This window comes from Poromitra crassiceps, assembly GCF_964638095.1.
Source record: "Poromitra crassiceps genome assembly, chromosome: 1".
NCBI lineage: Eukaryota > Metazoa > Chordata > Actinopteri > Beryciformes > Melamphaidae > Poromitra > Poromitra crassiceps.
In genome coordinates this window covers 51,036,043-51,052,940 of record NC_139623.1, presented here as the reverse complement: position 1 = coordinate 51,052,940, position 16,898 = coordinate 51,036,043, and the positions used below count along the sequence as shown (strand labels likewise).

Genomic DNA, 16,898 nt, shown 5'->3' with positions numbered 1-16,898 from the left:
CCCGCCCCTCTCTGCCTCTGATTGGCCTAGCGTCAAAAATCTGCATCACATCCGGTGGGTGTTTCATGCAATTCGGTACTTCCTTCTGTTGGTAACCGCCTCTCGTGCTTCTTTGGTTCCCACCCAAACAAAGCACACTTTTGTTGAGTAACGTTGTTACCGTTAGCTAACTGATCCCCGACCAGCCCATTGACATAATACGGTGTACAGTGCCAGGAATATGAAAGCAGACAGCTGTGTTTCTGGTATTAGCAGTAGATATGAGCTAGAAACGATGTTAGTCGAGGTTTAAGCAGGAGTGATTTCAGCCATTGCGCAACAGCGACTATCAAAACAGCAGCTCTGACTGTAGGCAGAGATGTTCTGGTTTTCTCTCTGTAGGCACGGATAACACTTCGACGTCCCGCTGGTGCTACTTCTTGGATTGGGCTCAGATGCCGAGGGAGATTTGTTGAGTCAAGCTAGCTACCAGGTAAGACGTTCACATCTTTTGTGATAAAGAGTTAACGCCAACGTCAGATAAAACCCTCAACTAATCGCGTCAATTTTGAGCAATTTTACGTTTAGCCATTTAAGAGACAAAACAATCGTCTAAAAAGTATATGGTTCTAGACGTCCAGGGCTAAAATGAGGCTCCACATGGTTGTTTACAATTCAAAGGTTTTAGACTGCGTCTTATGGATGGCAAAAATAAAGGTGCGCATAGGCCCATTTACATTGTTTTACTATCATTGTAATTTAATAAATTATTTACTGCTTGATCGAAAACGATCCCAGGCTGCACGAGACTTTAAAATGACATGATGCACTACTCAGTGGCCAATAAAACAGCCACTGTTATTCTTCTATATTCTTATACTGTTATCGCTGCTGTGTATCTGCTGTGTATCATGTCTTTCCCACAGCACATCGAGGGACCCAGCGGCTGCCCCTCCCTATCCCCGGCTACCCCCTTCCTGTCCCGTCCCTTTAAACTACAGTTGTAGCATGAGTGCAATGCGTGTGGATGCCAAAGTGGTGATGCTGGGGAAGGAGAGTGTGGGGAAGACCAGCCTGGTGGAGAGATACGTCCACCACCGCTTCTTGGTCGGCCCTTACCAGAACGTGAGTGTCTTCTGTCAGCTGCTCGCGTTACCCCCCCTCTCCCTCTCCCCTTCCTCTATTTACCTTCCTCCCTCCCTGCCCTGCCCTGCCCTCCCTCCTCCCCTCCCACCCTCCCCTCCTCCTTGATGTAATGAGACACCGTTGTTATATGTATTGTGCATTCCTTTATAACTGGGGACTGGTAGTCTTACGACTTCAAAGGTCATGAGCTGGGCGGTGACGTCATCAGAGCTGGTATTTCCCATTCCAAACTCGTAGGAGTCTCAGCAGCCCCAACCTCAAAAATCCAAGATGGCTGGCCACGCAACAACAGTAGTAGTAATCGTAGTAATATTGTTTAGCACTTCTGTTTTGTTTGTGTCTCATTAAATCAGCTGTACACACAGCACTGCCTAACTTCTATCTGTGTGGACATGAGGCTGCAGTGTTTGTATGCGCAAAATGCCGCGAAATGCCATGTTGTCAATTGTTATTGCTAACAATGGCTAACAATGGCTAGCCTGGCTAGCGACTGGATCTGACCAATCAACAGTGAACTTCCCAGCTCAAGTTTTTTGCAAATGGAACGCTAACAAAACGGATGTGATGTCATTTAGCCTCCACATCCCAGTTATTTTGCGATAAAGGAACGCACGATTAGCAGCAGGGAGGCAGAGGGACAGACAGCCTCCAGTCAGTGGTCAGGCTTACAACCATCCACATAAGCGACGAGATAGATTAGGTGTGCCGAAAAGCCTTTGTTTACCCCCTCCCCGCTGAAAAGACACCGTCCACTGTCCTGCCTTCTGAAAATGACACCAGTTTGATCAGTCTGTTATGACTTTAAGTCCTAAATGTTTGTGTCAGACTAAAGCCCCTTTCAGGCATGAACTCTGGATCAGCTCAGGGTAGCTTCCCCTGAGCCTGACCCGGGCGTTACGTGAAGTGTACCACTTAAGCCCTTTTCCCACATGCGTACCGGAAAATTACCTGTAAGTCAATATCGGACATTTCCCTGAATTTCCCTTCACACCTTAGCGCGTGCATATGGGAATCTAGTCGTCAAATAGCCGGTATGTTGGGGGGCGGGGGGAGCTTATTTGGGGGGTCGGCAAAACTTCACTCAGTCCTCCGTACTTATTCGCAGCAGCCTGACACAGGACAGACGCAGCGAGAATGGCAGAGGCTTGCAAGGCAAGCTGCCCAACGCTTGTAGCCTATGTATGTAGAGAAAGCAAATGCACTAAGCGAAATGTGGAAGTAGTTTGCTTTGATGTGCGCGAATGATTAGATGATGCACTTTGAAGAAGTTGGGATCCGTGTCTGAGAGAAATAGTTGCTGGTTCGATGTTTATCCGTTCACCTGCGTCACGTTGAAGCACTTTTTACAGACTGGCTTCGTTTGATGTGTCTGGGGTTGCCTTCGGAAATCAGCAAGCTGACATACTGCTCTTATTAGGCTATCACAAGATCATTTCACCAGTTTGCTTTAATGTGCGCGAATGATTAGATTATGCCCGCTGGAACATTAAGCAACGTGTGTAGGCTACACTTCGCCCATGATTGAAGGACCGCTGTCGCGGAAAATGACTGGACCCGTTTCCACTTGCGTCCCCTTAAGAGCATACCGCTCTTCTGACTAGGGATGGGCATTTTAAGCAATTTAAATAGTCGAGTACTCTCCTTCTATTATGAACGAGTGCTCGAGTACTCGCGCGGGGGGGCGGGCTGTGTGATTACTATGGTAATGACTGAGCAGGGGTAATCTGCTGTGTATGGGGCTGTTCACACATAACGTTTGCATTTTTGCATGGAAAAAGCGCTACCTGGAGCATTTTTTGTCAGGAGAGGGACTGACTGTGATATTAGGTGACGCTAAGCTAACATCTAAAGCCTACCTTTAGACAGTATCTCCGATGGTTGGATTAACGCTTTGGAGCAGACAAGTTGTGAAACAAGCGAAGGCATTTGATTTACAATACATGTCCATTGTTGCTGAATAGTGATCACCATGATGCGATTGTCTCCCAAAAAGTGATTCTTTCTCCACATTTCTTGTGACTAACGTTATGGGAAACGACAGTGTAGTCAGTAAACTAGTGCAACGTTTTGAATGAGTTTTATCGGGCGTGCGCTATGAAGAAGCGTGCTTCTCATTCGGGAGAATATTTCCAGGCACCTTTTTCGCTCGGGAAGAGCTGGAAAACTTCCGGTTAAAACTTTCAAAATAATGTGACTTAAACAAAAGTAAATAGCTTATTGATGCACGTTGGAGGAGAAAAGGTATTTCAATGAATGAAGCAGCAAACCTTGTATCAAAATACTCGTTGTGATGTTATATGGCGTGAAACTGTGGCTGTAACGCATTACTCAAAATAAATAAGGTTACAATAAGCGTTTTATTTTGAAAGCAACAAAGCGGATGACGTACTTGTACATTCTGGCTGACATGACGCCCGGCCGTGCAGTTTGCTGCTGGTTGCTGCCAGATCCACATAACGATGCGTGCGTAGATCTTCTATACCATTTTTAAAGGGGTGGGGAGTGGGGCGAGTACCCGAACAGCAGAAACGTTACTCGAATACTGACGTTATGAACGAGTGCTCGAGTACCCGAGTACTCGCGTCCATCCCTACTTCTGACTGGCTCGAAACTGGTGAAATGTTGGGGACGACGGGGCTTATACCGGCACGGCGCCTTTCCCACATGCAGGCATTACACCACGTTCCGGTCATTTTGCGGTACAAAGCGCATGTGGGAAAAGGGCTTTACTGATACTTATGCTTAAATGAACCCACTCATGTTCTGGTTTATTTCAAGAAAAACATTTTGGCTAGTGGAAATTCTAATTGGCTGGTAACTTTAAAATCTAGCAGCCGGGCAGGGAGAGCAGGTGGTGACATAGGAGTGAGTGAGAAAAGGATCAAATATTGGTGGTTAAGACTGAATAATGACATTACAACTGTTAATTTAAAACAAGTTATTCCTCTAAACCTGGCTTCAAATGTCCACAATTTGTCGCGCCGTTTGGCCCCCAACCCTCAGCAAAATCTGGCCCTCTGGTAGCGAGGACATTTTTTAGTGGCCCTCTATCATCAAAGTTGCCCATCCCTGGCATAGGGTATTCAACAAACATGGCGCTCCTCCCGCTGTTCTCAGCATAGGGTATTCAACAAACATGGCGTCAATTTGCAAGCTCCATATGCACATTTCGTACACTGAGGCAATTCAAAGTGCTTTACAGAGTAATAATAAAAATACAATAAAAATCAGTCAAGGTAAAAACAAATGCAAAGTACAGACAAGAGATCCACAAGATAAGATACTTAAAAAAGTGAACTAGTACAGTTCAAATAAAGAAAACAATTTTTTTTCCCACTGACTTTTAGATGCATAGTGTGAGTGAACCCGTATGTTTTAAGCCTACAAGGAAGGTAAATTGAGTTGAACAGTGTTTATGCGTCACTATGTCTGTGACTGATAAACATCCACACCTTGCTGAACATGATTTCTGATGTTTTTGGAATGCTTGTGGTCTGACATGTAAATGTTGAGCTGTATGACTTGTACATTAAGAGATCAGGATCAACTTTATTGTCCCCGAAGGGAAATTTGTCTTGGACAACAGAGCTAGCCTAGGTAAACCCAGCCCCCACGTGACCTGCTCTCTCAGTTCCCAGTCACTAGGGTCTAGCGAACGGGCCATTCAAATCGATTGCTGGGGCGATTGAAAGACCCACGCAGACCCGCAGCCACCCGCAGCCAATGAGTGACGGCGTGACTGCCAACATCAGTCCTGCCGTGATCGGCCAATCAGAGAGTGCGTCTTTGTCAATGACGTGTAACAGCTGCAGCGGCTTAGCACTACCTAGCCGTTAGCATTTGGCCTCTCTAAAGCATAGCTCCCGAGCTAGCTACTAGCTATATGGCTATGCAACTACGTTGAGGAAATTCAAGTGATGATTAGGGGTGCACCGATCACGTTTTTTGCCACCGATCACCGATTGCCGATCACCTATGAGAAATATCTGCCCAACCGATCATCGACCGATCACCGATTACCGATTACCGATCACCGATATATATATATATATTTATTTTATATTTTGTAGGCTAAAGGAAACTGCCAACATGAGACAGATGGGAGTTCAACCGTTTAGTTGTCAGTTCTCTTCAGTACAGTACAGCAGTATAGGCTTTTTACAGCATTATGACAGGAATAGTAGGATTGTGTGTGGTCTGGAAAAAGGAGGCAATAAAATATACAAACAGGTCAGTAACCAAGCTTGCTGTTATATAGGCCAATTATAGTGATAATTAACAACTAATAATATATAAATGATAATTAGGTAAACTGTAAGTCAGTTACTCTTAAACACCAGTCTTGAACCATGACTAAAGCCAAAGAGCTCCCACTCATAGAACCGGGGTTATGCACAATAACCGTCATACATTGGGATCCGCATCGAACGAACATCAAAACGACCCGCCCATCGAGGCCGAGTTACAGTGTTATAATTAGCAGCACTATGAGTGCGATCTACATAATGGTGACAGGGTTACATGACGGGAGAAACAACAGAATCACAAGCTACACACGAGCTAAACTCCATCTGAGTAGTGGCATTAATTAGCGCATCCGTCTGAATGGAGCGCACATCCACATAGCAGCACACTTTCGCTTCCTTCAAAGTGCCCGCGGGAACATCAATGCTTGCGTGGAAATTGTCTGTGTGTGCGCGTGCACTACCCCGACTACCACGTTAATCTGGGACTTTAATACACACGGATTTAACAGCATGCAAATGCCTCGGTAGGCGGGAGGACTGGAGGTAATTTATCTGCTGAGTCTGCTGTAATCACCAGCTGATTTGTGTGATTCAAAGACGCAAGAGGTGTGTTGACAGTCTGGTGCGGTGTGTGCATGGAGGTGAGTACACTGATGAAAGCAAAGCGTGTGCTTTGCAACACAATGATATAAACGTTAGAGCACAAATATGAAAGTTAAACGATAGACATTGAAGACATGAAAATGGGCTGCCTCATGTTTCTCACGTGCAGCATGATCGGCTATGCGATCGGCAAAATTAAAGGAATATCGGAAACAGCAGATCACATATTTGAGGTCCAAATCGGCCGATACAGATTGCGTGCAGATCGATCGGTGCACCCCTAGTGATGATGATGTGATGCTAGGTCTGTTGATCAAAATAACACCTATATCCAAATCGGATTTTAGCGGATCATACAAGCCGGGGCTTCAGAGCTGATCACCTGGACACATTTTACGGCGAAATTATCTGATAAACTTGTCTGTGCAGCTCTGTGGTGATCAGCTAATGTCTTCATAGCATTGTGATTATGATTTAATGCATTATGGAAGATAAACGCTGGTTTAACATAATTAAATAATTCCCTACCAAACATGTAAACTGACGCTTCTGGGCAGTAGACCATTTGGGCATGGTCTCATGTGTATGGTTTATTTAGCCTACTCAATCTCTCCTGAGATTATAACGTTAACCTGTTAGGACGCTGTGAGCTTGTGTATATAAGTCCAGAGAACTTGATGAAAACAAGGTGACAAAATATCCTGGCATCGGGTACACGAAAATTAACGTTATTAAATGCTGTAACGTTAACTGTAATTCTCATGTGTATTGTTTAGCCTACTCAATCTCTCAGCCCATTTTGATGCTGAACCAAATGACCAGTCCGGCTGCAATGATTGATTTGTGAGGCAGCATATGCCAATGGAAGGCTGGGTAGCATTAGCTAACGTCATCCATGTTAGGATGACGTCATCATTCCTACGTTGACGTCATTCCTACTATGATGTCATCGATCACTGATGATGTCATGATTCATAAGTGTCTCAATCATGCCTTCCGATGGCCTCGCTGGTGATGTCACAACACATGTGATGTCATAACACTAGGGGTGTCACGATACACTCAGTTCACGATACGATACGTATCACGATACTGGGTTCACGATAACGATACGATACGATACGATTTTAACAATATTTTTTTAAACTTGAATAATGACAATATATGACTGGAAAAGTAGTATTTTATTTGAAATGCACAAATACAAAACATGCTGTTGTGGGAAATTGTTATTACAATAACAACTAGAAAAAACATGAGATTGGAGATAAGGCTTATCTTGAAATAGAATGAGTTACACCGTCACTTAGATTTACTTTGAACTAAAAGGTTTCTCAGCAGTATAAATTCTCATTATGCATCTTCAGTTTTTCTTCAAACTCAAACAACAAGACTTTTCTTAGTCTATTTTTTATGCATCTTCAGTTTTTCCTGTCAAGTAAACAGTTTTGCCAGAAACTCAATTGAATGGTTTCTCTCCTGTATAACTTCTCATGTGTCTCTTCAGAGACTTGTTCAACTGAACTACTTTCCACACATTGAACTTCAACAAACAAAGACGTTTCTTTGTCTACTTTTGAAAAAAAAAAAAAAAAAATTCACGATATGAGATTTCATCTCAACGATACATATCGTGACGTTTTACTATCGCGAAATTTCGTGGGACGATATATTGTGACACCCCTACATAACACAGGTGATGTCATATTCGGGTCTATAAGGGTCTGCTCCTGCAGGCCTTGGCCAAGGATTCATAATCTAAACTAGGGTCATACCAATCTCAAGCAACGTCTGCAACCTGCAATTCCTGCAACCAGCAACTTCTGCAATCTCTCTGCGACCGTTCCCAAACCCCGAACAGTGCAGCCCCTGCTATCAAGCTATCAAGTTCCACAACTCCCCTACTCTTGGAGAGTGTCTTGGCCCTCAACTACCCGCGAATAGATCCACATGTCTAACACCGATCTTGACAGTATGAATCACTCTTCCAGGCCGCTAAGAGATTGAATTCCCGGCAGGCCAGGTGGACCCTGTTTTTCGGGAGGTTCAACTTCACCTTAACTTACCGACCGGGTTCTAAGAACGTCAAGCCAGACGCTCTGTCCCGCCAGTTCTCTGCTGACATACGGGCTGAGCCCGAACCCGTGTTGCCTGCGGCCTGTTTTGTGGCCGCGGTAACGTGGGAGATTGAATCGCGTGTCCGTCTAGCCCAACAGGGACAGCCTGACCAAAAGGGGGTCCCGCCGGGACGTCTATTCGTTCCTGACTCCGCCCGTTCTGAGGTTCTTCTGTGGGGCCACTCGACGCGGCTTACTTGTCACCCTGGGGTTAGACGGACCCTTGCCTTCATCCGCAGGCGCTTCTGGTGGCCCGCCATGGAGGGGGATACTAGGGAGTTCGTCGCCGCTTGCCCGGTCTGTGCCAGAAACAAGACTTCGACTAAACCCTCGTCAGGCCTTCTCCGCCCCCTTCCTATACCTCGTCGCCCTTGGTCTCATATGGCCATGGACTTTATAACCGGACTCCCCCCATCCGATGGGAACACCGTCATCTTGACCGTCATTGACCGATTCTCTAAGTGGGCTCACTTTATTCCACTTCCTAAGCTCCCGTCCTCCAAGGAGACGGCGGACCTCTTGGTTTTACACGTGTACCGGGCACATGGCATTCCGTCTGACATTGTGTCCGATCGCGGGCCGCAGTTCATTTCCCAGGTTTGGAAGGCCTTCTGTTCGGCTCTTGGCACGACTGTCAGCCTCTCGTCGGGTTATCACCCGCAGACTAATGGCCAAACCGAGAGGGTCAACCAGGAGTTGGAGACCATGCTGCGTTGCACCACAGCTGCTGACCCCTCCCACTGGAGTGCCCAGTTGCCGTGGGTTGAGTACGCCCACAACACGGACCCCAACGCCTCTTCCGGCATGTCTCCCTTTGAATGCTGCTTCGGTTTTCAGCCCCCCTTGTTCCCCTCCCAGGAGGAGGAGGTTGCAGTGCCTTCCATGCAGACACATTTGCGCCGTTGCCGTCGCACGTGGAAGAGGGCCCGCGCATCACTATTACGTTCCTCTACCAAGACGCAAGTCCAGGCTAACCGCCGCCGCACACCGGCCCCAGCCTATGCGCCGGGTCAGAGAGTGTGGCTCTCGTCTCGGAACGTTCCCTTGAAGGTTGAGTCAAGGAAGCTTGCGCCCCGTTTTATCGGGCCTTTTGTTATTGAGCGGGTTGTGAACCCTGCGGCTGTCCGCTTGGTTCTACCTGCTTCTCTCCGTCGCATCAACCATACCTTCCACGTATCCCAGGTCAAGCCGGTGCACTCTAGTCCCTTGTGCCCTCCTGCGGCGGCCCCCCCGCCGCCTCGGTTAATCGACGACCACCCTGCCTACACGGTCCGGCGGCTGTTGGACAGGCGACGCAGGGGTCGTGGGTTTGAATACCTGGTGGATTGGGAGGGGTACGGCCCCGAGGAACGCAGTTGGGTTCCCCGCCGGTTCATCCTTGACGCTGCGCTCATTCGGGATTTCCTTGCGGCTGATCGGGCGCCGGGTGACGCCCGTTGAGGGGAGGGTACTGTTAGGATGACGTCATCATTCCTACGTTGACGTCATTCCTACTATGATGTCATCGATCACTGATGATGTCATGATTCATAAGTGTCTCAATCATGCCTTCCGATGGCCTCGCTGGTGATGTCACAACACATGTGATGTCATAACACAGGTGATGTCATATTCGGGTCTATAAGGGTCTGCTCCTGCAGGCCTTGGCCAAGGATTCATAATCTAAACTAGGGTCATACCAATCTCAAGCAACGTCTGCAACCTGCAATTCCTGCAACCAGCAACTTCTGCAATCTCTCTGCGACCGTTCCCAAACCCCGAACAGTGCAGCCCCTGCTATCAAGCTATCAAGTTCCACAACTCCCCTACTCTTGGAGAGTGTCTTGGCCCTCAACTACCCGCGAATAGATCCACATGTCTAACACCGATCCTGACAATCCAGGCTACAGTAACATTAGGCTATTATAGTTATGAAACGCTGATTCAAACGTTACAATAATAAGACACAATAGGAGCCAGTTACCCTACTGTAGCTAGAGAGAGTAATTTCCGACCACCAGATATCACCATATTTATGTTATTAAATGCTGTAACGTTAACGGTAATTCTCATGTGTATGGTTTATTTATAAGCATTCATTGATTGAAGCAGTGCTGGTCGGTTAAGTTTCTCTGTAGTCATGTCCTCTGCTCCAATCTTCGGTTGGTAGTTTCTTCTGTCTCTCGTCCAGCAGCTGCAGATGTCATCATTATCCACGTTATTGATGATTATTTATCAAAAAATCTCATTGTGTAAATATTTTGTGAACGCACCAATAGTTAGAGAAGGAAACCTCTCTTTGCATTTTATTTTGTTTTTTAATAAAAGTAGGCTACTTGTGATATCTCACGTGGCTTTGATTCATCATTGCAAATTTAGCCCAATTTGTAGAAAATGCAGATGTGAACAGCTAGGTTTAATGACAAATATGGAATATCACCCAAGGAAATACCACGGTTTAATGCCAACAGATAAACCATACAGATTTGTTGTAATTGTGAACACAAATAAGACATGGTTTCAAGTATAACACAATGTACAACTTTTATTCAAAGACAGGATTGAAAAATATAGGTCACTTGTATTCACTTCAGTAATGTCAGGTCTCAGTCGCATTCACGCTAACCTCTTAACGTCTAGCTATAGCTAGGTTACATCTGGATTATGTATAATATACAGTATAATACTACGCTCACTAGGTCATGACATTCACATTAACGCCTCCAAAAATCTACTGTAGCTAGCTAGCGTTAAATAGGTTTATCTGTAACCACGCTGAAATGTGAGGGCATTAACGTTAATATTTCAATTACCGTAAATTCCGGACTATAAGCCGCGGCTTTTTTCCCGTTTTTTGGCCCCTGCGGCTTATATAACGGTGCGTCTTATCTATGGATTTTTTCAGAAAAAAAAAAAAAAAAAAAAAAAAATCTCTCTTTTTTAGCACTCTTTCTAACTATAAATCCACTTCTGTTTTAATTTCCTCTCTTGCCCTCTTTTCACCACACCGCGGACACTGTGTGCACTGTAAAAATAAACAACGGTGGTGTTGTGTTATGTTGTTTTGTTGAAATGTTGTAATACGGTAAATGGGAGCTTCCTCAAACAGCCATCTCTTCCCGACAATCCCCTCTGTGCGTGACCACTTACATATGGTAATTACGGTAAGCAAACGGCCACTCGGGCAACAACTCCCTCCCCCGACTACCAGGAGAAAATCACAAACTTCGGCGAATTCACACAAAGGAAGATCAAGGAATATTCACAACAAGACGAGCAGTAGAAGCAACACTCTCACTTACCATGGGGAAGGTACGCAGAAATTCACACGAGGCAGCTTTCAAGTTGAAAGCAGTCAATCTCGCATTAAAAGAGAGCAGCCGCCGATCAAACAGAGCAGCCGCGCGTAACCTGGGCAAAAGGGACTGTCCGTCCGGGGGAGAACTACTGAACAACTCCCTCCCGACTATCAGGAGAAAATCACAAACTTCGGCGAATTCACACAAAGGAAGATCACGGAATATTATAGGAGTGTGAAAACATCCACAATTACCAACGGGTTCCAAAACGCTGGACTGCTGCGGGATGAAGAGGATGACGCCACGGGGACTGCCCCCTAGTCCGATACCTCACGAGTCCGATACCTCACGAGTCCGACACCTCATGGTTTTGGGTTAGGGTCTGGGGGAGGTTAGGTTTAGGCGTGGGGGTGGGAGAGGTTAGGTTTTGGGTTAGGGTCTGGGGGATGTTAGGTTTAGGCGTGGGGGTGGGAGAGGTTAGGTTTTGGGTTAGGGTCTGGGGGAAGTTAGCCTCTTTTTTCGGACTCGTGAGGTGTCGGACTCGTGAGGTATCGGACTCGTGCCATGGCACCTGAAGGAGAGAGGAGAGTGGTTGACGAAGCCACCCTGAACCTGTTCGTTTCCGACACTGAAGATGAGGACTTTGGTGGTTTCAGTACGCAGGAAGAAGAGGAAGACGAGGATTAGTGACTTGACTTCTCTGGTTACAGGTTTGCTGCACATATACGGTAGCCTATTGTTGTGTGATTTTGTCTGGGGATTAGTGACCTGACTTTTGTTTTGTTTTGTTGAAATGTTAATAAATGGGAGCTTCCCCAAACAGCGATCTCTTTCCCGACATTCCTCTCTGTGCACGAACCCTTTCATATGGTAATTAAACATCAAAACACCCGCGGCTTATAGTCCGGTGCGGCTTATAGAAGAAAAAAATAGTCAATTTTGGTCCCGCGGCTTATACACCGGTGCGTCTTATAGTCCGGAATTTACGGTAGGTCAAACACACCTTACCGTTATGACTGCGGCCGTTTTTGATTAACATTAACGTTAAGTCCATGATCAAATCTAGCATTTCGGTATATTCAGTGTGTGTGTGAAAAGGATGTTAGCATGCTAGCATTATTAGCACAGAATGTGTACAGTCCATGGTACAACGTTAGGCCTTCAAGTCCTGAGGCGAACAGCGCCGGAGGATGAAGTCTGCAGACTGGCATTCAGTGTCCAGCATAACAAGCACGCCTGTTTCCTCATCAGGTTGGCAGCAGCTGACCAGTTGCCCTTCTCCACAATACCTGCGGCTGATGTGGGGCATGGCACCCTGGTCTGTTTGGAAGGGTATCGAATTAATACCTGAAAGAATAAACAGAGAGGACGTCAGTACTTACATTGCAAGTTGTGATAAAATAAACAGATCATGACAGGAGTCTATCCAGAGAGAGAAGGAGAGACAGCTGTTGAGGTTGAGGTCTGTTGATCAAAATAACACCTAGCGTTATCGAAATCGGATTTTAGGACCATACAAGCCGGGGCTTCAGAGCTGATCACCTGGACACATTTTACTGCGAAATTGTCTGATAAACTTGTCTGTGCTGCTCTGTGGTGATCAGCTAATGTCTTCATAGCATTGTGATTATGATTTAATGCATTATGGAAGATAAACGCTGGTTTAACACAATTAAAATAATTCCCTACCAAACATGTAAAGTGACGCTTCTGGGCAGTAGACCATTTGGGCATAACATTATGTAATGTGACATGAGATCACCACATTTCAATAAATATAACGTTTTTGCACATTTGAATGCTGCTGGTTGTTTGTTTAATGCTGTATATATTGGATATTTAAAGCTGATACACAACACAATTGTGTTGAGGTAATTCCGCAAAGCTCAGTTAAAAATATAACATGTAACACTTGACACAATCAAATCTAACTTTTTCACAGCAATACTGTACAGTCCAGTAGTATGGTGGGCTAATTGTTTGCATGGTGTAGCATGTAATGCAGATACTGTAGCTAGATACTCTGACACAGAAAGGCAGACAAGCTAGCAGCAGGGATCTTGTCACACTGATTCCAGATAAACTCGTCTGTCTAGCCAGCTATACAATATTACTGTAGCCTACATAATACCACAAGCTAAATGCAGCATATGCCAATGTAAGGCTGGGTAGCATTAGCTAACGTCATCCAGGCTATAGTGACTAGACAGAGAGAGATGTAGTGTGTGTGTGTTGTTTTGCCAAGGCAGGCAGGCTAGCTAGCTAGCAACGTAGCCTTAGATTAAAACTAAAGTACCAGGAACAGCGTTACATTTATGATCTTTTAATGATGTTAGTAGACACATGTAACAGTATAGATCCCCGTTATGGGGTCTGTTGATCAAAATATCACCTCGCACTATATCAAAATCGCGTTTTAGTGGACGGGCAGTGAGCATCCAAACTGGGGTTCATAGCTGGTCTACGGCTAGCTAGCTAGCTAGCAACGTAGCCATTGATTAAAACAGCGATACATTTATGATATTTTAATGATGTTGGTAAACACACGTAACAGTATAGATCCCCGTTATATAACCTTTATTTAATCAGGTAAAATCACATTGAGATCAAGATCTCATTTTCAAGTGAGAGTTATGAGGTCTGTTGATCAAAAGATCACCAAACGCTATATCGAAATCGGGTCTGAGCGGACGGGCAGCGACCATACAAAGGACAGCTTGTACAGCTGGGGCTTCTCATCACCTGGACACATTTTACGGCGAAATTATCTGATAAACTGGCTGCGCATAACATTACTTATTTGCGGGAGTGCACGGGGGAAGTGTAGATTAATCGTGCTGCACTAGTACATTAGGTTACAAGTACATACCTCAGTCAGACTCTGGCAAATCCGACATGATTTGCTATCCTGTTGGTGTAGCTAGTTTCACACCAACCCTCTCCAGGCGTAGAAATACCCCCTTCTCGAGTGGTTTGCAGCTGCCCAACTTGCCTTTAGAATGAAGGTTTCTCTTACACAACCTGCAAAAATCGTTCACATTGGTAGTAGCCATCGCGCTCCTGTTGTGGGGTCGTTAGCTAGCAGTAGCCTAGTGAATCAAAGTGTAGGTAGCTGGCATGCTAACAACAAAGGTCGCAGAGTGATGACACCATCTGCTGCACTGCGCATGTGCTCTGTGCACTAAGCTGGTTGGATGACGGTTGCCTAATGGAGGGGTCTATCGGGGGGGGCCCAACAACCGCAGGAAATCGTTTAACAATGGTGGGATTCCAGACCCTAGTGACTGAGAACAGGTCTGAGAGAGGGTCACGTGGGGGATGGGTTTACCCAGGCTACAACAGAGCTACATCAGTGCTACATCAGCTGCCTTTCATTCATACATTCATTCATTCATAAAAAAGAACAAGAACAAATATGACATACAAGGCGGCAGGTCTACATGTTTTACGTGGTGGAAGATGCACCTTACGGAAGAATGCATGATTATATTGCACTGCCCACCAAAATAGATTGCACTATGATAATAATAAAAAACGTGCAAAGGAAAAAGATAAAACGAGCTATATAAGATAAATACGAAACTACTGTGCAAAAGTAGCTTACAAATTAAAAACAAGTAGCTTAGTAATAAAAAAATAAAACCACAAAAAGACAGAATGAGGGATTTTACATTTTACATTGAGCAGGTTGTTTGTTCAAGAGGGCAATAGATGTTGGGAGGAAGGAGAGCTTGTAGCGTATTTGACTTATACCTGCATGCTCTGTAATGGCTTCCAGAAGGTAGAAGTTCATATTCTGTAAACAGGATATGAGAAGTGTCCTTCAAGATACGGTGGGACTGCTTAACGACAGTTTCTTCAAAGATTGATTTGAATGGATGGGTACTTTTTAATTCCAATCACCTTCATAGCAGTTTTCACCATCTTTTCAATTCTGGATTTGTTTTGGATAGTGAGGGAGCCAAACCAAGAAACTAAGCCGTATCTTAACAGGCTGCCTAGAATGGCATTGTAGAATGTTAACATGATTTTACTACTCACTCCGAACAATCTGAGTCGGCGGGGGAAATGTAGTCTTTGAGCCAATTTCCCACACAGGTAGTCGACATGCACGTTCCATTTAAGTTGATTATCAATGTGAACTCCCAAGTATTTATAGGAGCCAACCTAGATCAGATGAACGTTATTGATGCTGAGGGGAGATTAAACAAGATCACTTTCAGGTTTCTTTGGCATTCATATAAAAAATGAATTTGCTTTCTTGATCAGGAGTCTCACGTCATTCAGGGGGAAAAAACATATCGGAGAAAGATGAAAGAAAACATTGATAATAAAACAAAACAAAATCAATGCCATTGGCGCTTTTACAGACTTTTTACACAGCTGTGGTCAGGGAGGAACCTCCCTGATATGGGCAATGAATGACACGACTCGCTGAAATCAGCCCAAGATATCATCACACCGATATCAGTCTAGATTCAAGATATCATCACACCGATATCAGTCTAGATTCAAGATATCATCACACCGATATCAGTCTAGATTCAACATATTTATTGTCACCCTGTTGTACAAGTAAGCACACCTGAAATTCTTGGGTAACGCTTTAGAATACAGCCTGCAAATAAGCATGTAGTTATGGTATAACAACGGGGTTTAGGGCTGTAGTTATAGTCTAACTACGGGGTTTAAGGAGTGAATTAATACTTTAACTAGAGGGTAACAAGATCTGTACTTATAGTCTAACTACGGGGTTTAAGGAGTGAATTAATACTTTAACTAGAGGGTAACAAGATCTGTACTTATAGTCTAACTACGGGGTTTAAGGAGTGTAGTTATAGTATAACAACGGGGTTTAAGGAGTGTAGTTATGGTATAACAACGGGGTTTAAGGAGTGTAGTTATGGTATAACAACGGGGTTTAAGGAGTGTAGTTATAGGCCCCTATTCTCCCACAGGCCTTCGGCGCTAAAACGGGCCTTAAACGCAAAAAAACGTGCCTTGCGCCTGTTTTGGGACGATATCAATATGGCTTTACGCTGCCAAATGCGCTTTAGGCCGAATGGGCGTGGCGCAGTCCCAGAATGGGCCAAAGTGGGCGTGTCGGCCTTAAATCTCGGCGTACTGATATCTTCGCACCTGGCGTAAATTTAGCGCTTTGCGCCTTTGAAAACCAGGCCTATTCAGTGCGCCAGTGCTCTTCTGCCTCTCCCCTGTCACCCTTCTCTGTCTCTCTCTGAAATCAGGCCTATTCAGTGCGCCAGTGCTCTTCTGCCTCTTCTCTGTCACCCTTCTCTCTCTCTCTCTGACTCCCTCGCTTAGACAGGCACAACACACTTCCCATATAGGAAAAATAAGTTGTAAGTTGTCTGGCTTGTCCCAGCATGCATTGTGCTTCTCCATTTCGCTACTAAATAGCAACCAAATGAGGCGAAATAGATATAAAAGGTCGATCTAAATTAATGTGTAATGGTAACACAACCTGCAATTGTACACATTTCAATATTGGACCAAATGAAACATCGAAA

General features: G+C 45.0%; 1 protein-coding gene across 3 annotated transcripts in view; it reads left to right on the top strand.

Moving 5' to 3' along the window:
- The first annotated feature begins 221 nt into the window (after positions 1 to 221).
- Positions 222 to 16,898, top strand: part of rab24 (RAB24, member RAS oncogene family) — a 63,597-nt gene continuing 46,920 nt past the window's right edge. For all 3 annotated transcript variants that reach the window (XM_083639811.1, XM_083639810.1, XM_083639809.1), the window contains exons 1-2: positions 222 to 472; positions 906 to 1,104. In XM_083639811.1, the coding sequence (XP_083495937.1) occupies positions 988 to 1,104 (117 nt within the window). In that variant the 5' untranslated portion in view covers positions 222 to 472; positions 906 to 987. The remainder of the gene's footprint in view (positions 473 to 905; positions 1,105 to 16,898) is intronic.